This window comes from Abramis brama (genome assembly GCF_963993115.1).
Source record: "Abramis brama genome assembly, chromosome: 3".
NCBI lineage: Eukaryota > Metazoa > Chordata > Actinopteri > Cypriniformes > Leuciscidae > Abramis > Abramis brama.
This window is the reverse complement of record NC_139965.1, coordinates 32,947,172-32,963,024: the sequence shown is the minus strand read 5'-3', so window position 1 is coordinate 32,963,024 and position 15,853 is coordinate 32,947,172. Positions and strand designations below refer to the sequence as shown.

At 34.7% G+C, this 15,853-nt stretch overlaps 2 protein-coding genes and 1 long non-coding RNA gene across 4 annotated transcripts; all 3 read right to left on the bottom strand.

Annotated features, from left to right (window-relative positions):
* Positions 1–41: 41 nt before the first annotated feature.
* mcur1 (mitochondrial calcium uniporter regulator 1) lies at positions 42–4,684 on the bottom strand. The gene is made up of 9 exons (XM_084109452.1): positions 4,256–4,684; positions 3,991–4,110; positions 3,805–3,908; positions 3,422–3,523; positions 2,613–2,654; positions 2,393–2,464; positions 2,202–2,255; positions 2,002–2,116; positions 42–1,167 (listed from the first exon to the last, which is right to left on the bottom strand). Exons 1-9 carry the CDS (start codon positions 4,344–4,346, stop codon positions 1,112–1,114), a joined length of 756 nt encoding a protein of 251 aa, XP_083965578.1. The 5' UTR covers positions 4,347–4,684; the 3' UTR covers positions 42–1,111.
* A 1,104-nt stretch (positions 4,685–5,788) lies between these two features.
* On the bottom strand, positions 5,789–11,344 carry rgs9bp (regulator of G protein signaling 9 binding protein). Of its 2 annotated transcripts, none has more exons than XM_084109450.1 (3): positions 10,864–11,344; positions 7,299–7,605; positions 5,789–7,149 (listed from the first exon to the last, which is right to left on the bottom strand). In XM_084109450.1, the coding sequence occupies exons 1-3, from the start codon at positions 10,951–10,953 to the stop codon at positions 6,782–6,784; spliced, it is 765 nt and encodes a 254-aa protein (XP_083965576.1). In that variant the 5' UTR covers positions 10,954–11,344; the 3' UTR covers positions 5,789–6,781. The 2 variants fall into 2 exon arrangements, with proteins under 2 accessions (XP_083965576.1, XP_083965577.1); XM_084109451.1 differs by having other exon boundaries at positions 7,299–7,580; positions 10,864–11,274.
* Positions 11,345–12,127: 783 nt separating this feature from the next.
* LOC311079961 lies at positions 12,128–14,435 on the bottom strand. Its single transcript, XR_014605474.1, has 6 exons — positions 14,222–14,435; positions 13,815–13,868; positions 13,519–13,581; positions 13,281–13,355; positions 12,568–12,618; positions 12,128–12,449 (listed from the first exon to the last, which is right to left on the bottom strand). It is a non-coding gene; the product is annotated as an uncharacterized lncRNA (long non-coding RNA).
* Between the last annotated feature and the right edge of the window lie 1,418 nt (positions 14,436–15,853).

The following is a 15,853-nucleotide window of genomic DNA, read 5'->3' as shown; positions in this document are numbered from 1 at the left end:
ACTTTCATATTTGACTTCACAAAACAGGTACACAAAGAGAATTCAAGAAGACTAGACTTTTATTATTCAGAATTCATCATATTCACTTTGACTTTCGTTGAATCAGAATCATATTATCATGAATGCAATTTTTGGACATCTCGTGTCTCACCTTTTAGTCAAATGATCTATGTATTGTAAACTCGTTTATTCTGGCAACAATCCCAACCATCCAAAAATATGACAAATGTCATGTAATGTACTTTAATCATTACACAACTGCCAAAATTACCCAAGGCACTTTATATGACATCATCCAGCTGTTTGTCACACACAGCTGTGCTGAAGATAATTCAGTTCACTTAAAATGACAACACAACATAACATACACAACATAAATGAATACAAAGTTAATTGCTGTTTGTTCTAAAAACGGCTACAAATTTGTAAATTGTGAAGGTGAATGTGTATTTAGTTGCTTGAATCATTGATGTATAATGTACTTCACACCTTCTTGTTTCAGCATGGACCTTTTTCAGACTGATTTTGTGTTTCCACAGTTATCAACATCTCAAATCTAGTAAAGTTTTTCATATAAAAAAAATGTAATACACATTTATAACGCTTTATATTGTTATATTACCTAGTCAAAAAAAACCCCCAAAAAACCAACCTTGCTGTGCTAACACAACAGCTGAGGGAGTGATGGCAAATTTGACATCTTTCTTCTGACCAATGTAATCAATCTCATTACTTTTCCCTCTTGGAATGTCGTGGAAACTCTGCTCCAATAGCAAAAGAAGAATCTGTAATAATTAAAAAATTATATTTGCAGTCATCTCCCCTTCACCGCTATAGAAGTTTACCCAACTATGACAACTTCTGCTTCTTAGGCTTCATTCAAGCTGTTGACATTGGTGTAAATAAGCTTGAACTTCATGATCCTAATGCAAGATGTTGCACTGTTGATGTAGATATGTAAATATGATTTATTTTTCTAATAGAACTTGATATCCTAATAAAGCAAGAACGGACATTTGCTCCTAGAGGATGACTGTGAATATCACAGCTCTTCTTATGACCAATGCCTGATGAGAGAGTTTTTTTTAGGAAGAACAATGTCTCCTGGTGTTCACATCCATATCCGATAGAATCCAAGTACTACTGTGAGACACGTGAATACTGAACCTAGAAGAATTACAAAAATAAATCATGAATGAAAATAAATTCTGAAACAGTCTCTTACTGACCAGTTATTTGAATAACTCATCTTGAAAAATTCATCTTGACCTCTTTATCGGTATGATTAATGTAACATGGACATTCTGCAGCTGCGTGTACGGCAGGTCCTTGAGACGGAACTTAATGAACACACTATCTTTGCCGAGACCAGTGGTGGACAAAGTACTTGAGTAAAAGTACAGATATTCTAATAAGACATTACTTCAGTAAAAGTACTCCTTTTTTTAATTTCACTTGAGTAATACTTGATTTTTAATGTACTGATCAATGAATTATGTTTAGGATTAGTTCAGTCATCTGCAAATAAACAAATGTTTTATACACTAGCAAGTAGTCATCAAAGTAGTCATACACTATCAAAATATTAAAGCTCAATATACTATATATCAATTTAATTTACTGATAATTCAAGTGTACAATCAAGAAAAATAACAAAATATTCCATATTGTATTTGAAAAATGAGGAAAAACAATGTGTGTAAACAAAAAAAGTATAAACATACAATATACAGACATCACGCAAACTACATACAACATACAATATACATACAGCAGCTGCAGTCCACCACTGGCCGAGTCTTTTTTTATTTTACTTGCAGCCTCATTTTGGGCCTTCATAAAATAAATAAGCTCAACAATAAGTTTCAGCCTCATTCCAGACTTGTGAAAAAGACAAAATGAACTTGAGGACTGCAAACACCCTGTATGACTAGTCCGACAGATGTACAACTTTTTCAAATTGTTTTTCAAATTGCAAATATGTGATCTTGACACTTTTACCTGCAAGATATTTGATAGTATCTAGTTTATGTGCCTCCAGCATAGTCTTCAGGCCAGCCACTTCTGTGTCGATTTTCATGTTGGTCTCTGTCACATGCCGATCCTGCTCAGAATGCTAAGAAAGCAGCTCTAGTTTTATAAAATGTTTCATACAAAAAATGAAATAAGATATTATTGTCCTAAATGCTTGTACTTCTCACCATTTCCATCAATTCATTCCTGGTCCCAATAAGTTTTCTGTCAAAGTCTACCGTCTGCACCAAGAGCCAACACATCTCAGTTAAAGCATATGTAACTTCCAGCTCTAATAACTAACACATCTTTGGTTTCCAGAGACGATGAAGCTTTCAAAGCTGTTTTTCTAGCGAGTCTTTGATCTTGCTGTACTTACCATCTCCTTTACACGGCTTTTCTCTATGTTCAAATCCAAAATGGTATCTGCACGCCTTTTGCTTATCACATCCTGCAGCACAAAACGAAATGTAAAACTGTAATAACTAGAGTACCCAGTAATTTTGTATGGTCAGGGGCTGTGTATTTAAGGTCTGAATAGCAAAGTAAAACCTTTTTTTTTTTTTTTTTATCAAAAAGTTGTTTTTCCATTAACTTACAGTGAGTTGTAACTTTAGCTGTGATAGCTCAACCTTGATTTTCTGTAAAGGAAATAAGATACATAATACTTCTTTATTAGGTGATGTACCAATTGAGGGATTCAAGGCAAACCAAATAATGACCTTATTCAAAAAAAGGCATCACTTTTTATTTCACAGCTACTGTTACATTATTTATTTGAATTTACCGAGACAAGAGATTCAGACGGCATAAAGTAATATTTATATTTATTTATATACACTAACATTCAAAAGTTTAGGTTCAGTAAGATTTTTTTTAAAAGAAATTAATAATTAATCAGCAAGGACACAATCAATTTATCAAAAGACATTTATAATGTTCCAAATGATTTCTATTTGAAATAAATGCTGTTCTTTGGAACTTTCTATTTATCACAGAATCCTGAAAAAATGTATCAAGATTTACACAAAAATATTAAAAAGCACAAGCGTCTTCAACATTGATAGTAAGAAATGTTTCTTGAGCACCAAATCATCATATTATAATGATTTCTGAAGACTGAAGACTGGAGTAATGATGCTGAAAATTCAGCTTTGCCATCAAAGGAATAAATTACATTTGAAAATATATTCAAATAGAAACATTGATTGTAATATTTCACATTACTGTTTTTACTGTATTTTTTATCAAATAAATGCAGACTTGGTGAGCATAAGAGACTTCTTTCAAAAAACATTTTTAAAAAAATTCACTGACCCCAAACTTACAAATAATGCAAGTATACAAATCGAGTGGGTGATGATAATAATAGATAACAAATGGTCTGATAATAGATAAGAGGTCTCACCTCATTGTCTGCCAACAATGCTGAGAATTCACTCTTCTCAAGAATGATCATGTCCTTTTTCACAGCGGTGATATGAGACATGACTTTCTGTAACATGATTTCCTGTAAAACAAAAATAGTCAAGAAGAATAACTTGTTCGACCTGGGCTCTGCTATGAGGGAAGCTGTATAGACAACAACAGGCAGCCAACGCAAGTTTATTTTTATTTTTTTATGTGTAGCCTACATTAAAAACATAATGTCATGATCAACTTTGGTAATTGTTTGCCAACTTTTGCCATGAATCAATCACTTAACCGTCACTTAAACCTTATCAAAAGCTGAATACATGAGCTAAATCAATAAGTGATCACAGCAGCATGAAAAGATAATAGAAATCTCACCTGCTGTGTCTTGGTGGCCATGTCACCGTACGTAACGTCCATGTTTGAATTTGTGGTTTTCACCATCATATTGACAATGACCTCCGCCTGCTGGGTCATGAAACCTGAAAGGACACAGATCATTTTGATGAATCACTGACCTAGACTTTGCCAGAACATTTTAGAAACACGGAAAAGCAATCTTACCGCTTTCCTCAAGCAGTCGGACCATTGCATGAGTGTCAAAGAATAGCTTCCTATTGCCAGACTTAGATATGTCTGATTTTTTCAGGTCATACTGTAGAGTTTTAACAGAGGTGCTCAACTCTGAAACAAAGACAGTGGGGACGATTAGCGTGTAGAATATGCAAATCATAGAAAACTGGTCATTATCAACAGCAGTAAATGTTCTGCAAACTTAGACGTGTGGTGTGTATCACTTACAGTACAAACATCGAGAGAACATACGCACCTCTGACCAACATGCATGAACCTCTCAACAGTAGAGACGTGCCAGACCTGCTAAATCCAGAGATCAGATGTCTGCTGTGTGAAGACCACATTCTGCAGAAGCCTGAAAATAAGCACTTTGTAGCCTTTTTTTTTGTATTAAATCCGTGGAAAACTTTAAAATGTTGTGGGATCGCGGCGGTGCGGGACCTGATTTGACCGCATGATCTTGCTTTTCTCCTCTGTAGCCTGATCGTCTTCTAAAATAAATACTTTGAACAAAACTTTTTTAATTCCTGAAATAATTCAGTATAATCACATAACCGGGCCAGTAATACACTGTTTTTTCCCGCACTGTGATAAGAAATATAAAGGTTTTCAAACTTTTCTCCTTTCTGTTTGACAGATCCGTCAACCTCTGACAAGCTTCCTGTAACTGCGCGTAAACAATGACGTTTCACGTACACATGCTGGTTCTAAAAGCGAGAGCACGTTCTGTATCGATCTGGACGTAAGCACGTCATTATGGCAAGCCGTTTTAGCTTAAATTGTACCCAGCTTTACTCGTCGTAATTGCATTTTTACTAGTAAGAATACAATTTGAGAGCTCTACAATTCAATTCTTACTAGTAGCAATTACAATTAGAGAGCTCTACAAATGAATTTTTACTAGTCATATGTCTCCATTGACTTCCATTTATTTTTAATTACAGAGCTCTACAATTGAATTGTTAGCCTACTAGTAAGAATTCCAATTAGAGAGCTCTCTATTTCAGTTGTTACTACTAAGAATGCAATTGCAGAGCTCTTTAATTCAATTACAGAGCTCTACAATTATACATATCTTTAATTCTTTTTTTTACTAGTAAAAATTAAATTAGAGAGCTCTGTAATTGCATTCTTACTAGTAATAATTGAATTGTACAGCTCTCTAATTGGAATTGTTACTAATAATAATTAAATTGTAGAGCTCCGTAATTAAAAATGAATGGAAGTCAATGGAGACATATGACTAGTAAAAATTCATTTGTAGAGCTCTCTAATTGTAATTGTTACTAGTAAGAATTGAATTAGAGAGCTTTGTAATTGTAATTCTTACTAGTAATAATTGAATTAGAGCGCTCTCTAATTGTAATTCTTACTAGTAATAATTGAATTGTAGAGCTCTCTAATTGAATTCTTACTAGTAAAAATGCAATTACGAGTAATGCTGGGTACAATTTAAGCTAAAACGGCTTGCCATAATGTCGTAACGTTTAACAAATAGTAAGCAAGGAGAGGTGCTTACTGCTTAGCAACCAGAAAATGTTTACTCCGGGGGTAAATATATAAATATTGTATGACCTGTTTTATTCTCTATTCATTAGCCTATTTAGGGCTCCACTTGCATTTATTGCAGCAGCACCTTTACCAAAATGTGAGACACCTCTACAGTTTAACCCCCTGATTTATTGTGATTTTACAAGCAATATAAACATGGAAAATGCGAGAGAGAAACTGTTGAGACGGACTCTGAAGATCAGACTGAGTCTGACAGATCTGACAACACATATGCTGGAACTAACATTCAATTTTAAAAATTGAATTTATTAATATTTTTTACAAAACTAATATTCGTGAGATACTTGAAAGTGAGGACATTACAATGCATGATGGAAAACAGAAGGATTTTAAACAGTGTCTTAAAATGTAAAATGTCTTTGAAAAAGTGACTTTCAGTTTGAGGTAATTACAATATTTCAGTCATTTTCTGTAAACTTCTAAGTTACCTTTACTTTAAGTATTGATTAACCCCTACTTGTTTATAACTAATGACTGAGCATTAATACCAGTCATATGCTAACATTTTAAAACAAACAATTCAATTGTTTCTGGCTGGTGTAACAGGTTTCTAAACATTTGATTCGAACTAAATCAATAATTAAATTCCACACAAAGATAAAGATATGTGCATAACGTATTAAAGCCAGATTTTAGTGATGTTTCAAGAGTAGGCTACAGTACAAACTTGCCAAGTAATAGTTACAGGATTAGGTGTTGTGTCAGTGTTGATACTGTATTATAGTCAAAAACTAAAACAGAATAAGGTTCTGAAGGTATGGCATGATGAACCAGCCAATGAACCGCCCAGGACTTGAGCTATGTAAACAGGACTTGTGTTTACACACACCAAAACCTCAAAACAGAAGTCCTGAAAGTACATATGAAATCCGATTTTACGAATGTTTTGGAATTTGGGAAAGCAGTAAAATCGGATTTCATATGTTCTTTCAGGACTTCTGTTTTGAGGTATTCTAATTCATCATGCTTTCTTTTGCTATAAATTATCATACACCCGAAATTAATGGCAAAGTTTTTTGATTTGTAAAACAGAACTCATAGGCTCTGTTGAGATCAACAGTAAGAAACTGTTAAATTGTTGATAGTAAGTATACACAGACAGTTTCATTTTTTAACATTGTGCTGTGCAGACTGTTGATATTTGGCCGTTCATGACTGAAGAGACCTCAGAAAAAGAAAAAGCCTACACAAAACAAGAGATAAGACTTCAGACCAGGAACACCACACACACTGATAGCACCACGGCAAAGATCGCCACGCCGCTCAGCATCATTGCTGCGAACACCTGGCTACGACTGCAGAAGCTTTGAGCTGCCTCCTCGTCGATGGACAGCAGTGCTAGTGAGGCGCTGTCGGTGCTAACAGGGTCAGCGTACTGAGGACCCAGTGCCTCCACAGTCCAGCGCAGAACATTGACTTTCAGCTCCATGTCTTCCAGTGTGCGGTCCACCTGTGCGATCTCTTGCTCCAGCTGACTCTGCTCCTGACCCTCCACGCTGGACGTCTGGGCACCGTCACCTGCCTCCTGCAGGTCGGGCAGGCTCAAGGCCCGTGCCGCCACCTCTGTTGTCCCTCCTGTTTAAGCAATTACATGTTTATCAGACCAATAACGGGCTGTGACGGTTACACTTCATATGTTTGAGGAATGTACAGAAGTTGCTTTTCTTCTAGTCTTAAATAATTAGTAATCTGTTATGAAACTTCTTACAGTTATGCATGCCTACCCTGTATGCCTGTTTGCACCATGGTACTGTTATTGGCCAGGGAAAAGTGCTTGGCCATGGTGAAAACCTTGCACATGTCTGCATGTAGGAGCTCCAGACATGAGGAGAACGCTACCCACAACAGCTCTGTTTCCTTCCTTTCAGTCTCTGGTAATGTTTTATCCCTCAGTCGAGCTGTCAGGTGGTTTCGGCAGGACAGCGCTAGTGTCTGGGCTCGCTCTCGTGTTTGCCGAAGATCACGTCGTAGGCTGGAGTTGTCCATGCATCCACCGACACAGGAGGCTAAGTGTCGATAACATGCCACCACCTGAGTCAGATCAGATCAACTATGATGTTTTGAAATTTAACTTTAGTTTAATACATCTACCTTTGGCATTCTTCAATATCTAGACATGTATCTTGTATTAATGATGCAATAAAGATATAAGATAAATAACTGTTTTTAAAAACGTAAAAGGTTTGATGGCACAATGGATTTCATACAGAATTACAGATCAATTATGTAACATCAGCCAAACTGCTCTGAATTAGTTATTATTAATGATATAATACATGCATCAATAATATAATTATAATACAATACCTCACTGACCAGGTTCAGACAAAATAAATACCTACATCTCACAGTTCTTTAGAGCACATGCAGGTTGCTTACTCGAGCAACCCCCCCTCCCATAATTTATAGAGCAATTGTATAAAAATACACTTTTTAATCATAGAAATTATATATATATATTTTTTTCTTCTTCTCATCTATTAGTTTATGCTGTGTTTTGGGGGATATAAAGTGCATTCTTTTTTTTAACCTATTTACTGCCAAATTCCTAAACTACACCATTAGCATGCATATGAAATGTTACATTTTTATCAAAATTAAAGGCACAATATGTAACTTTTTTGCTTTAAAAATAGCAAAAATCACTATATCTATGTTATATATATATTTTTTTAGTTGTGTACTTACATTATCCCGACTGTTTCCAACAACTTTCAAACCAGGAGAAATTTTAATTTAATTCGAAGACACGGTACGTTTCTTTATTTCCGTTTTGTGGCAGTCAATGGCGTCATATCCGCGTTGTCCCTGGTTTCCGCTCGTGCTGCCATGGTAACCAGAGCTATGAACCAGAGCCCTCTGATAGCAACCAAGACGACAGACGTGGACCACTCACTGTAGTTCGCAATGTCTATCTGCACGCTGTTGTTGTTTCGTTCAAACATTATGGACCATGGCAAGCAGACTTTGGATAAAAAAGGAGAACTAAAACGAGAATCAATATCAGCGCGGTGTTTTCGAGATGCTGAGAGCTCCCATAGACATTATACAAACGAGAGCTCCACGTCCGAGACTTCGACCGCTTCTACATGTAACGTTACTTTATTAAACAGGTGAGCACATTTACATAAAACTAATCAATGTTTTATAGTTCAACAATGATAAAATGTCAGAATATGATCAGAATATGACACATATTTCAACACATTCAAATGCAGTTTAGTGTGCTAGTGTAATGTTAGACCAGGTGAAACAGCGCTGCGTTACCTCACAAGTTTAATTTGTCTAATAAACTGACCTGTGAGTAGTAATTCTGCGTGTAGTTCGGTAGAATGAAATGTCCGTATTCCTTTTATATCCGCGGGACTCGCGTCGCATGTGGAGCTGACAGCTGTCTCTTAGCAATCCCGAACTGCTTCATATCACAGTCATGATAAAAACATCGATGTATTCAGTCATCCATAAACATTATTAGATCGGTCGGCTTGACGTTGACGACAAGATCCATAGTTCTTAGCAAATGTTGCGTCATCAAACTACGCCTTTGTTATTGTAAATAGGTTAGCGACCCCTAGTGGCGAAAAATGCCATACTGTACGTTTAAATATGAGTTTTTTATGGATATTGATCTAGATGTTAAAGGCAGAATTCTGCCATCTGCTGGTTAGAGAAAAATATGTTGGAAATACAGTTTTAGAAAAAGAAAGTTACCATATACCACATCCATCCAGCAGAGGCCCATAGAAATCCAATATTTTTTTTCTGGATGTGGCTATAACTGCTCTTATAACAGCTTTCCTGATTAAAATTTTGTGAATATACTGTATATATTTAAACATTATAACATTATACATTATACATTAAATCAGTATTTTTGTCAAAGTTTAGATTTTTTATTCTGTTGTTTGAGGTCTTTTGAAATGCCACATAAATGTGCAATAATGCCACATAAATTGCCACTAAAAGACAAGAATAGATTGTAATCACATATTATTTATTTCAATAATCCAAATGTATAAAAAAATTATTAACTTTAGAATAAGAAATTAATTTAAAAAAAGTAAATAAAACCATCAAAAAATACAATGAGCAGTGAACAAGGGAACCATGTTTTTTTTTTAACTAAGGAAAAGCCGATTGGGGCTCATATTGACCCCAAACACTGTAAGCCATTTTTTAAAAGTGTGATCCATGTAAAATACTTTAACATCTTTAAATATATTTAATATAATTTATTCCGGTGATGCTGTGAAGATTTAAGGTTAAGGTTACAGTAAGGTTACATAAATGTTCAGGTTATCAAACATCATTATAGATAGATTAAGCATTAGTATGAGTGACAAATATTACTGATAATCTGCTTGTCATAAGACGGCTATTTCAGGATAAGCTTTGGAAACTTTTGGAATCTTGCTTTAGTTGCTGTCTATAGCCATTTGGACTTGAAAATATGTAAAATGATTTGATCAGTTAAAAAGCTGATCATATTTAAGATGTACTGTACTATCTGCATATAAGAAGGGAGCATTATATTTACTTTATGTATTGATTCTTAAAGCAAGTAGATGAACAGAAGCTGCTACTATTGCTGACAGCAGAATAGAGTAAAGAAAACAGGTAATTCTGCTGGGCTAGTATTGGAAAAAAGAAATGTGAAGTGCGCACACTGGAAATAACAGCTCCAAAGTCTATTTATTGAAAGCGCAACGTTTTGACCGTCAGGTCTTCATTAGGCACAATGGTCAGAGTACTGACACATGCCTCCACTGGCTCAAACTGAAGATAATCAAGCAGTGGAGCGTGGATCATCCCTACTCACAGATAGTGCTTTTTCACCCTAAGGCTTGAGGAATACACCATCATAAGATACTTTCATGTTCAGCCTGAAAATAAGGAGAAATGAGGACAAGCACAGGCTTCGACATCTTCAATCCGAACCGCAAGAAGTTTGTCATCATGTCAACAAACAAATAATGGAAAATAAACCACAACTGATTGTCGACATATTTATCTAATTGATGTGCTCCCCTCATTCTTTCTTCTAATATTGTAGAACACTTATTAAGGGAAATATGTAAACAAACAAACAAAAAAAATAATATAAATAAAATAAATATATATATATGCAGGGAAAGATATTCATCTGATTTATTCATCTTTCTTTCCTGTTAGGAAAAAATAATGATTGATGCCCTGATTGTTAAAAACCACAAAACTCTGTGACAAGTATGGAGGTTTGTTTAGACGAATGATTCTAATCAGTTATTGGTTCATTTAATATCAACTCACCTTGATGAGGGAGTCCACCATTGCTTTTCCTTCTTGCAGTGGCTGTGCTGAAGTTCCATCATCAGCGACCTTGTTGTTGGACAGTGGCATTGGGTTATGTTTTCTAAGGTAACAAGGGTGAATCCCTGTTTTAAAAGTTAGCGTCTGCCTTCAAACTCAACAATGCACATACACCCTTCGTCTTAGCTGGAGTAAACTACAGTCCATATTTGAGCTGACTGTCCTGTCTGACCCTGTGACCAAAGCTTAATATATCAGTTGTCATCCAACAAGGATACAAATCTAAGAAAGTAAAATAAAAATTTCAGGTTTCCAAAAAAGAATAGAAAAAACCGAGAGGCGTGGAGGATTGTGATGTCAAAATCGAGTGTGATAATCCGAATGACTGACCCCTTTGCACCGAGGCCGTGTGGTTAAGCTCATTATTTGCTGCTGAGAGGTGCGGAGAGTCTGTGGCCTGGGAATACGTCACTACCTCCTCCTGGAGCCCCCTCTTTTTCTCCCATCACTCTCTCTTTCTTCTCTCTCCTTTCTTTTTCTCTGTGTGTGTGTGCCTGAATGACAGGCCAGGCCCTGAGGGGCAGGTTGTGGTCCAGGGTTTGCTGCAGTTCTTGCAGCGGTTAACCAACACATCGCTTATTTGTTACAAACCTACAAAAAAATAACTATAATATTTAAAATCTAAAACTTTAATCCAAATAAATTTAAATGAATATAATTAATGTATTTAAAAAAATTGATAATGTATGCATACACTAGTCAGGCAATTGTTAGTCTCCTCTGTCTCAGGTCAAATTAGATTAGGGCCATGTTAAATTAATCCCTGAAATATATCTGCTGGATTGGTCTGGTTATCCCATCTTAACCATGACTGTACAGACCATACAGGTGCAAATCCTTTTTCGACTGTCATATATGGAATATAGTTTTGGACAATATAGGAATTAATTTGACAAATACAGACACAGGAATGTGAGAAGCAATAGGTCTATATTGAATATGCTGTAAAATGTATTTATAAACAGACTATTTGTTTTGATATTTCTCTATTTATAACATCTGGCCTTAAGGTTTAAATCTCTAACTGAGAGATTATAAATCAGATTCTCTTGGCATTTAACATTGGTAGTTTGGTAGTCTTGTTGGCTGTATTTTTCAGATTATTAAGAGCAAACAATCAGTAGATTATCAAAGTTTGATATTAAAATTAGAGTTGTAATGTCATGTTCAGTTTTAATCATGGAATAATTTACCCAGTGGACAGTTTAATTAAAAAAATTTTTTTTTACTTTAGCACCAAATGACATAATGACAATTACACGTTTAATAAGCATACATACATTCAATCATTTCTACCGTTTTTTTCTACCAAGGTTGTTTACATTTATTCTGTCTTTTATTTGTAAAAATCAATTCAGCGCTTACACCTGTGAGGTCATAAATTGCAGTAAATTTTTTCCATGTATTGTTCCATTTGTGATATTCTATAATACAAAGGTAATTAGTTCAGCAAACATTATAGTGTCATCTCATAGCGGTTGATTGTTAAACAGGTTGTTTTCCAGTTTACATCACTTGTCTGTTATCTGAGGAGAAAAAGAGTTGAACAATTTTAAAACAACTTTTCACAAACAACATTCAAAAATCAATGCATTTTAATGTAGCTTTTACATAATACATTAGTAAGTATGAAACGTGGCATACCATTTAAGTATCTTGAGCTATGTCTTGTGTTTTGTTTTGTGGCCATTCATTCTGATGAAAAAAAAGTGAAACACTTCACTAGGGCTCTTTATAAACAAGTCTTTACACATATGAATGACTCATTCCAGAGTAATTCCACAATTACTGCATTTAACATGAACTGGCAAAACTGCATTAACAGAACGGAAACCCACGGTGACTCCCTTGTGACTCCATCTAGAGGCTGACAGACTGAGAGTCCTCATTGTTTTATATATTTAAAAAAATGCTTGTTCAAAAAACAAAAAACAAAAACAACAACAAAAAAAGCCCTCGCCCCCAGTGTTAGTTCTCACAACAAACTACAAGCATGTGTAATCATAGTAATAGTTAGCCCTTTGTTACCATTTACTCATATGCTGTTTTTTTTTTTTTTACAGTATGTGGAATGTGACTGTGAGTGAGCTAATATGTAGCCTTCAAACTATCTCCTTTTATGTTCCATGTAAACAATATTGGGTTGGGAATGACATGAGTTTTGAGTAAAAGATGACAGTCGAAAGTCTACCTAATTTGATTAGAAAGATATGTCGCTAAGGAAAATAATTGGATTAAAGGAGAACTTTATATCCCAAGGCTTCAATTTAGAAAGATACAAAACTGTCTTGTGTAAAGGATAGATATACAAGTAATCTACATTTTCATTCATGAGAAATGAAGGCACTGAAGGGTACCTCTGCAAGTTTCGGCAAAATGATCCTCTCCAAAAAACTTGTGTTGGTTATATTTAAAACTGTATGGTTGGTCATCTGTTATGGATGGAAATCAACACGTACTGTACATTAAAAGTATGAAAAAGTATTGAAATTTTTTCAGAAAGCCTTTAAACTCTATGTCTTACTGGTGAGATTTACAGTATAGTAGCATTGTTGCCTAAAATATAAGTCTGTTTAAAGCAAAAATGACACTTACCTGCTCATTATTACTTCCATTAACAAGGACATTGCTTGAAGGACCTTGTCCTTCAGAACCTTGCTGTGGATATGAATGAGGCAAGAAATGTGGTTTATTCTTTTAAACAGCAGCTGTGCTAGCATGTAGAATGTTAAAAGTTACAATGTCTCCATTATAAATAATACAAAAGTAATTCATATTTTTGGGAATGTTCATTCTTTTGTCATTTCACACTGCATTTAGGAATACTTGTTCTTAGACACAAAAGCGCTATTGCTTGCTTTAAATTAAGAATCTTGAAGGCATCAACCAACCTTTGTATTGTTGTATGCTAAAAATGTGAAGTCGTTCGTATTCCTGGTAGGTCTCTGTGTAAAATTATAGGATTATTAGTAGTATTAATAATAGTTAGTAGCCTACTAATAACAGTGATTAGAGGAAAAAAAAAAAAAAATATATATATATATGTATATAATAGATATACATTCTGATGGCATTTGACCCCATAACCTCAATAAAAGTTAGTCAAGATATAGGCTAATTGAACAGGCTAAAAAATATATACCTTACTGGTCAGTTGCTTTTTATTTTCATCATCAAATCATTTTAAATATACATAAATCTCTGAAAAGAAATACATACACTACAGTAACTTTTTGAATAAATACAAAAACTATGTTTTCAGGAGTGTCTGATTAATGGTATTAATATTTTTACATACCTGTGTTGCATGCAAACCATGTGCTTTGAGTGTTACCAAACAGGCACACAGAACACAGATGTACACTTCTGATTTCATTCTCAGCGAGTTGGAGGTTTTGTAGTTGAAATGTCAGCTTTAGAGAAGTTTAGAAGGGTTTGTTTTATTTGTCAGACCTTGGGGTATTTTAACCAGGGAGGAACAAGCTGACGGTCATTCACCTGCACAGCTTCCCAATCAAACTGCTTGAAGGCACAATAATCAGGGAAAGGGGGGAGGGGTTGCAGGATTGCGTCTAAAACTCACTTACTGCCTGTTTTAGTTCAGTAAAAAAAAATGGACTCTCATTTTTTTTTGACTCTCAAAATGTAAATACAAAAATTTACTTTCAAAACACCACCGAAATGCGTTTGCAGCTTTGAAATATGGATGAATGTTCTAGTTAATGTCGCAGGGCTATGCTATGGGCCTAATATCGACTTCGCCTATAGGCTATACAATGTTTAACACTCCGTAATATTCTTACTGAAAGTAACTTTTAAACTTGGTTAGTTTCCTTTTGATGCTCAATGGTTGAGTATAAATACATGGAAATGTATTTAAAATACAAATACAAAATACTGTGTGAAAAAATGTATTTAAATACAAATACATTATTTTGTATTTTGAAAATACACAAAAAATACCTGTGAAATCGGCCATCCAGTGCAGGTATAGGTCACAGTGAATGAAGAAACATAGGCCTACTGACTTTTCATTCCTAACCACATCTCTTTCTTTCTTTCTGGCAATTACAAATTAACTTATGCAAAATAGCAGCCATTTATATACTTATTTCAGTTTACAATGTAGTCTATTACTTGTGGTGAACACTTAAAAAAAATCATACTACTGTGGGAACCTTTTCTGCTATCTAGCAAAGAATATGGATGGGCGATATGACCAAAATCTCAATTTTACTTCACAGTAACAATATCATGGTTTCACATGGTATCAGTTTTGATTCCACAACATAAACTGAATTTCAAACTGTTTTGAGTGTTTTTTTGTTTGTTTTTTTTTGCAGGTAGTCCAATGCTTTTTAAGTAATTTTATGTTTATTTTATGTAAAGTTTATTTATTTCTATACGTTTATTAAAATTAGAAAGTGTATCTAAAATTTTAAATTTAGTCTTTAAAATACAAAATAGTATGCATAGTAGCATAATAGTAGTTTGCATTTCAAATACGTATTTTAAATACATGTATCTGAAATACTGCCCATCCCTGGTTATTGCATTAAGTCGGTGATCGTTTACAAAAAGGTGCGGTAGAGGTCGTCAAACTAGAGGCAGGCCTTTGTGTTTATTATGAAAAAAGAAATAACGTACTTGGATTTAATGAGTTTGTGTCTAACAATGGTTCAGTTCACATAGTGCGGGTTTTCCGAGAATGCGGTTACTATGATATAGGGCAGGGGTTTTCAAACTTTTTGTGTGTGTGGACCACTATTTGTAATCAAGAATTTTCGCGGACCACCTCATAATACACATAATAAAATATGTCTACACACACAGTCCTACCTGAATTAATCCGCACCTCTAAATAGGCTTACTAGCACTAAAACTATTACTGGTTATCACATCAGTACAACAGGCTTGTTAAAAGAAAGTT